The 12669-nt window shown below is 42.1% G+C and overlaps 1 protein-coding gene across 1 annotated transcript in view; it reads right to left on the bottom strand.

The window, feature by feature from the left end:
* Window positions 1-12669, bottom strand: part of CCDC152 (coiled-coil domain containing 152) — a gene marked incomplete at its 5' end in the record, with an annotated part of 109499 nt that overhangs the window by 80676 nt on the left and 16154 nt on the right. The window contains 2 exons of the mRNA XM_082242890.1: window positions 1520-1584; window positions 6099-6167. Of these exons, the coding sequence (XP_082099016.1) occupies window positions 1520-1584; window positions 6099-6167 (134 nt within the window). The remainder of the gene's footprint in view (window positions 1-1519; window positions 1585-6098; window positions 6168-12669) is intronic.

Below are 12669 nucleotides of genomic sequence, written 5' to 3'. Positions count from 1 at the left end.
GCTAAGAGGCTACAGGAGATCAGCAGAACCGAGATGCAAAAAGGATGTGTAGCCGAGATCGGACTACCAAAAGTTATATGTATATGTATCGTTATTGTTGGAGTTGTCTCTGTGCCTCTTTAAGACTGCTTTCAGAAGAGATCGGCCTCTCACAGGAAGTGGAAGAACAGGATTGTGGGAGATATAGTTCTGAACAGATAGCAGATCATTATCTGGATTGCTGGGGGGACTATTTTCCCAAGGGGCAGTGGGGGAGCGGAGGACCATGGGAGAGGGTATAAACCTATCTGCTCCACAGCATGAACGCTCTCTTGCTTCTGGGACCCAGCGAGTGCACATCTGCCTGCTGTGTGTGAAGGACTGGCTGTAGCTGCGGCCTAGTGCATGAGGCCTGACCTGCTTGTGGAACCCAGCCTTAACAGAGCGGATGCTGATAGCTATGTTGTGGATGCTGTCACAATATAGCTGAAGAGGAAGAGGGTGGAGGTCGGCCAGACATCCTGAGAAGGCAGAGCATGGCCTGTTCCCAGACGCCGGAGCGTGAGAGAGCACATCGCCTATCTTACAGGGCCTTCACGGACAGACATCCGAGGGATAGGGTGCCTGTGTCGGGTTCTGACCGCAAGTATAACCTTTTCATCTACACACTGACTGCAGACACAGCAATATACATCACTTCTTATGGGATTACGAATTAACAACTGATCCTCCTGCTATTTTATAATCATCCTGGAAAGTCTTTAAGAGCTCCAACTGCCGGTGAAAATATAGCAAGGCCTTGCTAAAGGAGGGGCATTGATGCAGCAAGCCGGTCATCCCCTTTGGAGTGAACGCTTGGCTGAATTGTTTTTTTGGGATACTACTTCTTAAAGGGGACACGCTCTATTTTGTTGAAGTATTGCTAGTTAGGACATTAACAGTATGGAAAGAGTCCAGAGTTCTTCTTAAATCTGAGTATTGCAGCATTATTATAGAGATCATCAGTTACCATTCTATATCATAGAGTGTTGTTTCAACATTGTTCTTTGATATTGCAACTCATTGTTCTTGTTGTTTTGCATCAGTCCTGCTGAATCCTGCTGGTTAAGGTGGGATTCAGCTGACTGACATAATTATATCTGTCTTTCACTAAGTAAAAGAAGAAAACTAATTTATGTTGTGTCAGTGTGTTCTTAAAGGTATATTTGCAATGTCAGAACCTAGAGTGTCAGGTGCGCTGGACGGTTCAGAGGGTCATAGGAGTGCTGAGGAACAGCCATCAACAAGCAACCCTCACAGGGGTAGTGCTACAGATGTAAAAAAGGTTAGGGTTTAGAGCTAAAGCATGTTCACACAGCGGCTCTTGGCAGTGGTTTTTGGATGCTTATCAGGGTTCAAGAAAACTTGAGCACAAAGTTCAGTTCCTGATGGCCCTCCACACTGGGACCATCCATGAATAGGACGCTGTCCGTAAAAAGACCCTAACCAAAACTGATCCTGGAAAAACTGCACAAGCTACAAACTTTTTCATCAGTCTTACCTGTGTGATGCATTGCAGCTTCTCCTCTAAGTCATTTATAGTCTTCTTCAGATTGCAGTTTTCATCTAAACATACACAGAAGTGTTTAATGATTCAAAGCCAATTTAAACAAAAACAGTTACTACATCCCAGCAAATGCAATCAATTAGAGTATTGGCCATGGATAACAAGTTTATTCTGCTGGCATTTTGTGCTGATTAAAAAAAAAGGCAACGCACTGCTTATACAAGCTGCAAATGTCTATAAATGTTCATTTAAAAAAAAACAAAAAAAAAAAACAGAACATTTAGCAGGATAGCACACATTCCCTTAGCAAACTGGTCTATACAGTACAAGCATGGCAATCATCTTTATTGCACACTGAGCAAACATTACTTAAATTTGAGCTTTAAGCTAAAGTGGTTGTAAACCCTTACATATACTCAGTAAAGTGTCTGGCCTCAGGTGATACAAAGAGAGGAAACTAATTCTCCTACATAAGTTGTACCTGTTTATCTGCATTGTCTCTTTTCTACATCCTTTCAAAGTTTCTGAATTTATAAACTTGTCTGAGCTGCCAGAAAAAAAAGGGGGGCGGAGAGCTAATATTATACTCTGCAGATCTCAGCGAGGAGAGCTCTGAGAGCTGATTGGAAGGAAGGGACAACAACACAGAACACAGGAACAGAGCTGAAGCAGTCAATCATCTTGAGGTCCCTACCCTGTCACCATTTTTCTCTCTGTGTCAGTCGATCTTGTTAGAAGTGATTTATGCTGATTGTGGAGGAATGTAGCAGCAGACAGAAATTACACTTAGTGCTCTTAATTGAGGCAAGTACACACTATAGAAGGATATGCTTTGCTCATACAGTCAGGTCCATAAATATTGGGACATCGACACAATTATAATCTTTTTTGGCTCTATACAAAACCACAATGGATTTGAAATTTAACAAACAAGATGTGCTTTAACTGCAGACTTTCAGCTTCAATTTGAGGGTATTTACATCAAAATCAGGTGAACGGTGTAGGAATTACAACAGTTTGTACGTGTATATGTGCCTCCCACTTTTTAAGGGACCAAAAGTAATGGGACAATTGGCTGCACGGCTGTTCCATGGCCAGGTGTGTGTTATTCCCTCATTATCCCATTTACAAGGAGCAGATAAAAGGTCCAGAGTTCATTTCAAGTGTGCTATTTGCGTTTGGAATCTGTTGCTGTCAACTCTCAATATGAGATCCAAAGAGCTGTCACTATTAATGACGCAAGCCATCATTAGGCTGAAAAAACAAAACAAACCCATCAGAGAGATAGCAAAAACATTAGGTGTGGCCAAATCAACTGTTTAGAACATCCTTAAAAAGAAAGAACGCACTGGTGAGCTCAGCAACACCAAAAGACCCGGAAGGAAAACAACTCCCTGGTGAAGAAAACACCCTTCACAACAGTTGGCCAGATCAAGAACACTCTCCAGGAGGTAGGTGTATGTGTGTCAAAGTCAACAATCAAGAGAAGACTTCACCAGAGTGAATACAGAGGGTTCACCACAAGATGTAAACCATTGGTGAGCCTCAAAAACAGGAAGGCCAGATTAGAGTTTGCCAAACAACATGGAACTGGTTCTCTTGTATTTATTGATGATGTGACTGCTGACAAAAGCAGCAGGATGAGTTCTGAAGTGTTCCGGCAATATTATCTGCTCATATTCAGCCAAATGCTTCAGAACTCATTGGACGGCGCTTCACAGTGCAGATGGACAATGACCCGAAGCATACTGCGAAAGCAACCAAAGAGTTTTTTGAAGGAAAGAAGTGGAAGGTTATGCAATGGCCAAGTCAATCACCTGACCTGAATCCGACTGAGCATGCATTTCACTTGCTGAAGACAAAACAGAAGGGAAAATGCCCCAAGAACAAGCAGGAACTGAAGACAGTTGCAATAGAGGCCTGGCAGAGATCACCAGGGATGAAACCCAGCATCTGGTGATGTCTATGTGTTCCAGACGTCAGGCTGTAATTGACTGCAAAGGATTTGCAACCAAGTATTAAAAAGTAAAAGTTTGATTTATGATGTTAATCTGTCCCATTACTTTTGGTCCCTTAAAAAGTGGGAGGCACATATACAAACTGTTGTAATTCCTATTCCATTCACCTGATTTGGATGTAAATACCCTCAAATTAAAGCTGAAAAGTTTGTTTAATTTCAAATCCATTGTGGTGGTGTATAGAGCCAGAAAGATTAAAATTGTGTCAATGTCCCAATATCTATGGACCTGACTGTATTTCATGTCTGAGGTTTACAACCACTTCAGCTTTTTCCCTTAGTCTTGAATTGAGTGGGGAGAGATTTAGTCCTGTGAAATTTTTTTATTGCTGCGTCCCTTTTGGGTTATCATTGGGCTTGTTCCCTATATAATATGGCTACTGGTTCCCTCTGGACGGTAGGGTCTATCACTGAAATTGTGCTACACCCTTTACATTCTGGTGTTTCTATTTCGACCACTGTACTATTGTTTACATGACAATGTTGTAAACCATTTCTTTACCCTTAAAAAAATTTTTGTTAGAACAAAAAATTTAAATATAATGCTAGGTCCACTTAAAGTGGAGTTCCACCCTAATTTTATACTTACCTCCATCTTCTCGCTCCGGGTCACCTGAAAAACAAATGAATAATCGCATTTTTTTTTTTTTTTTTTACTTACCTCGTAGAGAAGAAAATATACTTACCTTACTTCCTTCTTCCTCCTTCCTCAGCCGCGGCCCGTCGTCACTTCCTGGCTTTGCAATGATTCCTGGGAGCTGAACGTCATCGCTCCCAGGAATCATTGGGCCTGCACTGGCCCCGACGTCAGTTCCGGGGCGCGCGCATCATTCCCTTCTAAACAGCTTCTGGGCATGCCCAGAAGCTGTGGAGGGATGACGCGGGCGCCCGGAAGTGACAGCGGGGCCGGCGCAGGGCATCGTGGGACCGAACAAGAAGGAAGAGGACGCCGAAGAGGATCGCGCTGGCTTCAAGCTGCCCACACCTGAGATGGCAGCCTGGACAAGACTTTTTCAAGGTAAGTATTTGTCCTAACAGGTAAGTGCAACCCGGGACAGATCAGAGGCTAGCCATTGTGGAATGCACTAGCCCTGACTGTCCCAGGGGTATTTAAAAAAAAAAAAAAAAAAATCCAGGGTGGAACTCCGCTTTAAGGCAGAACTAAACCCAAGGGTTTAACTGTTTCTCAAAGCAGTTGCATGCTGTTAACGATAACTGTCACAGCATCATGGCAACAGCAGATCAAACAAAGGCTTCCTGGGTTGTAAAGGATAGCAGGGTTTAGTTCCACTTTAAATGTGGGCAGAAACAAGATCTGATTGCATTTTTCAAGTTGCAGGTACAGCTGTAACACTACTGGCGGACACGTCTGCGGGCACTGAATGCATTTTGGATTCTATATTCTGCTATGATAGAGATGCAAATTACCACCTTCCCCCCAAGAAAGTTTGTCTACTGCCATCGTTTTTTCTCTCCGAGACCCCTTGTCTGTTTATAGAATGCACCTGGACCCTGCTTCTAGTAACTAGTAGAGGTTCTTTGTTAGTCTGTTGAATAGTAAGGCAGTCTGGTTTAGATCTAAAGAGGGTGGGGCTTACTGCCCAGTAAGTCAGAAGTCCCTATAAATAGAGTGGGCCTTGTCATCAGGGGCTTCCTGGGCTCCCAGAAATCAATTGGAGGAGTTATAAGCATACTTACAGGCAGAGTCCCCATGGCCTTTTGATGCTATTGATGGTTTAATTACGTGAAAAGTTCACTTTAAGCTCACTTGAAAATTAAAGTAGTATTAAACCCCCCACCATTGTAACAGTAAATTATCCATGCATATAATACAGTGGGTACGGAAAGTATTCAGACCCGCTTAAATTTTTCACTCTTTGTTATATTGCAGCCATTTGCTAAAATCATTTAGGTTCATTCTTCTTCCTCATGAATGTACACATAGCACCCCATACTGACAGAAAAACACAGAAAAGAAAAAAAAGAAAAACTGAAATATCACATGGTCCTAAGTATTCAGACCCTTTGCTCAGTATTTAGTAGAAGCCCCCTTTTAAGGGGGTCTGAATACTTTCCGTACCCACTGTATATTGTGTAGCACCTTCCTAGCTTAGAGTAGGCTGTCTGGAGATTTAGTTTGGTTCCCCTGTAAACAGTGGAGCAGGGTTTGATTGCTCAGGGCTGCTAAGTGTTTCACAGGCACATTGGCACCTTTCAGGGGGGAGGGGGGAACGGGTACCTGTTTTTGACAGGTACCCTTCCCCACTTCCGGGAGACAGCGCCGCGGCGCAGCCGCTCGAAAGTTTGGTCCCCTCCTCCTTCCCCGGCCGCTGAGCCGATTCAAATGCGCAGGGACCCGCCCGTGAAGCTGCAAGGCTTCTCCACCGGGTTCCCTCACCGGCAATGGCAGCGGCAGCACCCAACAGCCAATGGAAACATCAGCTGCGGTGCCGACATCGCTAGACTCCAGATGTCCTAATGTTAATTTTTGGAGGGGGAGGGGGTGAGGCTGGAACACCGCTTTAACACATAAATAAAGATTGGTACATGGCTTACCTTTCATGTTATAATGTGCTTCCATTGTCTCCTGCAGCCCTTTTATCATATTCTGTAATGCGGCACACTCTGCACATTAATAAGCAGAAACACAGCGATAAATGTGTGCCTTTCACATAAACACAATGAACAAATTAGCTTGTTTTATGTTGTAACACAAAAGCATACTCTCTTTTTATGTAAATTATTGTAAAATTAATTCAGCTTCAGACAAATCTCCCATACCTAAACATAGAAAAATACCCTTTTTCTTTTTTCTATATAATACTGGGTGGCTGCTTTGCCCCCTACCGGAACAAACGGAATGGTGCTGCAGTGCCCGATTACTGTAATGTGTTGTGCTTTACATTGATACTTTTATTTTTACTTCTTGGGTTTGTGGATATTTTGAGTTTTGGAAATCTACTATTATATAATTATATTCTTACGGCGATCTGCCTTCTGTTTCTTCTCTCTTGTGGTCTCCTAATTGTCTCCCCGTGATCTGGGACAGTGTGGACATTTTCTTCTTGATATACAGTATGTTGGTCATGTCCAGTATATATATGTATGTATAGGTAGGTGTTATATGTATGTTTTTTCTTCTCCTTTTTTTTCCACTTCTTCCTATCAGACAACCACATTCTCTTTTTTGTTTTATTTTTCATTTTTTGTACTCCCCTGTGGAGATTATGTATATATTGGACTGATACAGTAATACATTGAGGAATTTGCTGTTTATGTGTGCTACATATCATTTTTAAACTTTGTTCATCTTTGTAGATGTATTGATGTTATGTCAAGCAATGTTCAATCCTAAAGAAGCAGTAAATCCACAAAACGTGTCGACTAATGACAGATGTTAAGCTTTTTTTTACACATGTAAGGCCCCTTTCACACTTGTGCAACTTGTCCTGCGATTTGGGACTGCAAAGTCACATGATAAGTCCTACTCCATGATTTTTAATGAGAACTGTTCATACCTGTGCGACTTCAAGTCACAACGACTTCGAAGTAGTCCCTGCACTACTTTGGGACAATTAACCCACTTGAGCCCCGGAAGATTTTACCCCCTTCCTGACCAGGGCCTATTTTGCGATTCGGCACTGCGTGATTAACGGACAATTGTGCGGTCGTGCAATGCTGTACCTAAACAAATTTGACGTCCTTTTTTCCCCACAAAACAGAGCTTTCTTTTGGTGGTCACCTGTGCGATTTTTTGATCATGAGCTATAAACAAAAAAAGAGCGTCAATTTAGCAAAAATAACAATATTTTTCACATTTCCCCCCAAAAAAAATGTAAAAATCAAAATTTTTTAACATTTTCGGCCAATTTGATTTATGCTACCTATGTTTGGTAAAAAAAAAAATCACAAAAAGCGTATTTTGATTGGTTTGCGCAAAAGTTATCGCATTTACTAACAAAGGGAAAGATTTTTGTCATTTTTGTTGTTTTTTTTTAACGTGTAATGGCGGCGATCTGCGATTTGTTTTGCGGTACTGCTTCATTGGGGCGGACAGATCGGACTCTTGACTGACATTTTTAACACTTTTGGGGTTACCAGTGACATTACTACAGTAATCAGTGCTATACATATGCACTGTTACTGTAAAATTACACTGGCAGTGAAGGGGTTAACTTTTTTTTGAGAGGGAGGGGTTATGTGTGTCCCTAGGGGCGTGATTCTAACTGACTGGCTGTGGCTTGAGGTGTAGGAACAGTGATCAACGGTCCTACATAGTAGAACCGTATGATCACTATTCCTACACAGGGGAGAATGACAGGCGGCTTGTTTACATCAGCCGCCTGCCTTTCTCCCTCTGCACCGACGATCGCCGAGTGACCGGCGGACCCGGGTCCACCGGTCACACGTGCAGGGGGGTCCGTGACCGCGTGGGAGCAGGAGCGCGCCTCCGGGGGCGCGCGTTCGCTCCCTAGACCCTCACAGGCTAGCGACGTTGTACTACGTCGCTCTGCCAGTGAGGGCCTGACTGCCGACGTAAATAGTCGTGCGGCGGTCGGCAAGTGGTTAATACATTTATAGGTCCAAAGATCTATTGCTTCAAGTCCAGTCAAAATCGCTGTAAAATCGCCACAACAAAACTGCGACAACTTTTAGGTCGCATAAGCGTGAAAGGGGCCTAAGTGGAATGTGCTTACTTGAGATGTGTTTGGGGTAATCAGTAAAAAATCTATTTTTCTATGGTATATTTAGCTACTTGATGCTATAGTTAGGAGGAGAACACCAGAACGGGATTAGAGATAATGTTGCGAGGAACCCTTATCATTTTTTAAGTCAATATCTTAAAATGTGATAAAACCAACTTTTTACCACACGTTACCTCAAAGCGTACATGTGCATGGGCCCTAAGATTTATCTATCTCTTAAATTTATAAACGGTAAAAAAACAAATGTTTGATTTCATGATTCCCTCACTGCTTTACTAATAAACATCTAGAGGAGCTTACTCTATCTTACTCTACAATTATTGCTGCACATAACTACGGCCTTTATGATCGTTAAAGGCTGGAAAAAACCCTCTATTTGCCTAGTTGAAACCAAAAACCATATTACACAACCATGATACACGCTAAGATAGAAGCTACACTACAGAACAAAGTTTTGAACCCCTGAAAGTGTGGCATCCACGGGTCTCGCGCTTTTCGTTCCCCAAATTTTGACAATTCTTTGCTTGAACCTTGATTGAAGTGGATCAGACCCAATTAGGATATGGTCTTCTCTCTTCATGGGACAGTAGTCAGGATCTTTTTATATAACCTTAACCTTATAATAAAATTTTTAACCACATGCTACTTATAAAAAGAAGACAAAGACTTCAGACTTGGCTTTAAAAATGGCCGCGGCCGTTTATTACTGGTTAAGCAATAAATAATCAATAAAATTTTATTAAAACTCCAGACAACCCAGCCACAAAGCTCAGGCTGCATTAATAAATAAAGCAATTTCTTCTTCAAAACAAAATTCCCATATTCAATAACATACTTGTCCACCCTTGCATAGCTGCAAGAGCGACCCTCCACATAATAAACAGCCGCGACATAAGGGGAGGGGGGGTTGGGAAACTTCAATCTTGAGTGCTGTGAGGTGAATGAGCCCCTCAGGTAATGCCAGCTTCTTATATAGCCTACTAGGATATTCTAGAAAATTCCTGAGGTACCTTCCCACTTTCCTCCTAATTGACCTATCAACAAACAGCTGCCTAAACTCCACCCTTAATTATAATATCTCCAGGCAGGTTACCTGAGGTAACTTCTACCTGCTATCTTCCCGCCTAAACCTGACTGAAAATATTATGACCTGCCACTTATCCCATGAGAAAAAGGGGGGCATATAAAATGCCCCTTTTTCTTTCATGGGACAGTAGTCAGGATCTTTTTATATAACCTTAACCTTATAATACAATTTTTAACCACATGCTACTTATAAAAAGAAGACAAAGACTTCAGACTTGGCTTTAAAATTGGCCGCGGCCGTTTATTACTGGTTAAGCAATAAATAATGAATAAAATTTTATTAAAACTCCAGACAACCCAGCGACAAAGCTCAGGCTGCATTAATAAATAAAGCAATTTCTTCTTCAAAACAAAATTCCCAACCGACAGAAGAGGGAAGCACTAACCTCTTCTGTCACCACCCACCACCGCGGCCATTTCAATACACGAGCCCAAGTCATTGTTAAATATGTCCAATCCTATATTGGACAAATGCACACCATCACACCGATACAAACCATCTGAACCATTCTCCAACTCTGTATGCCTATAAGTCAAAACCCCAATTCTACCTAATAACTTAACCAAAGCCCTATTTATCCTCTTTCTTATCTTTTCAAAGAAGCGCAGAGAAGGCGAAGAAAACCACCTCAACCTCTGCACTATCTCCGAGAAGACCACTACCGTATGAGGGGATGTCAAGCTAAACTGGAAAAGATCATTCCTGATTTGGAAAACCAAATCTAGGGTCTTAACTTGTCCTAAGTCGTTCCCTCCCAGATGTACAACCAATATATCTGGAGAGGGAAGAAACTGGGAAAGCCTAGCAATTTCAAACAGAAAATCTTCCCAAACCATTCCTCTCCTACCGCACCAGTAAACCCGATATTCTTGAGGATCCAGGCCCAAATTCTCGGTGTATACCCGCAGCTTCGCCCTTTGTTGAGCCCAAAAAATAAAAGAATGGCCGACAAGCCAAACCACTCTTTGTCCACCTAGGAAAAATCAGAAACAAAAAACAATTAGGGGCGAACATACAGTTTGTAGCAGTCTGACTTCCACCTCCCCATTTTTTGAATCACTGTTTTATCTAATCCTGCTCTAGCGGCCTCCGTCGCCGCCCCAATCCTAAAAGAATGGGAAGTGAATCTATTACCTTGCAAACCCAACTCACTAATGCAAAGCTAAAAAACTCACTCAAACTGGTATTTAGTTAAAATTGAACCAGATGCATGAACGAAAAAAGAACTCCAATCCCCTGGGGGCCTTCTACTGATGTAAATAAACAAAGACTGAACTGGACAATATGAACAATCCCGGACCTTATGTATTCTAATCCAAACCCCCTTACCCAACTGATCAGTTTTAGAAACCTCAAGAAAAATCCTCGCCTCCCTTGGAGAGATTTGTACCCCATCTTGCTGGATACCAACTAATTCAGAAATCCGTAAGGCAGCAAAAAATGCTAAAGAAAATGCCGCCTTAAAAAGTAGTGCCTCAAAACTGGAGAAGCAAACCTTATCCGCCACTTCGCATAAATTGCCCAAAATTTGCGGTGTAAGGGGCAAACGTCCATCCTTCTTAAAAGTAGTTTTTCTATATCCCTTCACCGCCTGCTTAATAGAAAAAAAATGAAGCACAGGAAGGTAAGTTATTTAATTTGAAAAAGAAAGATATACCAGCCAATATTTTCTGAATATGACCGCAAGAATATTGTGTTCGCATCAAATCATCTAAAAATAATAAAATCAAACCTTCGGAAAAAGCATCCTGCTCTTTTCCCATCTTATTCAAAAAAGCCAACCACATCGCCCAGGCTGATCGATATCCCGCCCAAGTGGATGGTGCCACTGAATTTTTTATCTGAGCAGAAATAAAACTTAAATCAGAGTCCACAAACTGTGCGGGCAGGAAACCCCTTCTCGGTCTGCTCCCGGAGGCAATTGAAAAAACTTCTGCATCTGTAAACGAGATAATGCATCCGCCACGTCATTGTCCTTTCCTGCCACATGCGTCGCCTTCAACCACACATTTAAAGATAAACATTTAAAAACCAAATGACGCAAAAGGACAATGACGGGTGGAGACTTAGATGACAGACAATTCAGAGCATACATCACACCCTTATTATCGGTTCTTACCATTAGTCTTTTGTTCCTAAACTCCTCCCCCCATACTTCCAAAGCTACCAAGATGGGGAAAAGTTCCAGCAAGACAATGTTTTTAACCAGACCTTTATCTATCCAATTAGGGGGCCAGACCCCCGCACACCAATGCGTGCGCCAGACCGCTGCAAATCCAGCCGATCCAGCTGCATCAGTGAATAATAGAAAGTCTTTGTCTAAAACAAAATCTTCCTGGAAAAAAGTCCTGCCATTGAAATGGACTAAAAATTGTGCCCAGACTAATAAGTCCTCCTTTAGTTCTGAAGTCACTCTTAAATGGGAAAAAGGTGATTTAAGGCCTGCAATAGCTCTATAAAGGCGTCTGGAAAATGCTTTGCCAATAGGCATCACTCTAGAAGCAAATGCCAGCATACCCAATAAGGACTGCATTTCCCGTAGGCAAACTTTTTTCTTTCTCACTATTGCCATAATCAAGGATCGCAGCCGAAAAACCTTAGCTGGTAGCAACCGAAATTCCATTGCACATGTGTCTATTGTCATCCCCAAAAATTCCACCGAAGTGGAGGGGCCCACAGTTTTTTCAACGGCTAACGGTACGCCAAAAACCTTGCAGATCCGAACAAAAGTATCCAAAAGTTGCCTGCAATCTTCCATCCCTTGTCTTCCCATAAATAAAAAATCGTCAAGGTAGTGTATCATATTCCCGGAACCGGAAACATAACAAACTACCCACTGCAAAAAAGAAGCAAAAGCCTCAAAGTATCTGTAAGAAATGGAACAACCCATCGGCAGACAGCGATCAAAGAAAAATTCACCATTTAAACAAAAACCCAGGGAAGGAAAGCAGGAAGGATGAATAGGTAACAACCGGAAAGCTGATTGTATGTCCGCTTTGGCCAGAAGGGCACCGTTCCCTAGCTTCCTCAAAATTACTATAGCATCTTCAAATGATGCATAATGTACCGAAGAAAATTCTTCAGAAATTTGATCATTTAAAGATTCTCCTTTCGGGTAAGACAGATGGTGAATTAAACGAAAGGCTCCTGGTTCTTTTTTGGGCACAATTCCCAGAGGCGAGATTCTGAAATCTGCAAAAGGAGGGGCACTGAAAGGACCAGACATCCTATCCTCACTAAGCTCTTTAACCAATTTAACGACCACAATGTCCAAATGCCTGTCAACTGATTTTAAATTTGCAAAAACTGAGCACCCAGAACCTGGAAAGAAAGG

The sequence above is a fragment of the Pelophylax lessonae genome (assembly GCF_965119305.1).
Source record: "Pelophylax lessonae genome assembly, chromosome: 1".
Classification (NCBI taxonomy): Eukaryota; Metazoa; Chordata; class Amphibia; order Anura; family Ranidae; genus Pelophylax; species Pelophylax lessonae.
The sequence above is the reverse complement of the archived record's forward strand: the minus strand, read 5'-3'. Positions and strand labels throughout refer to the sequence as shown.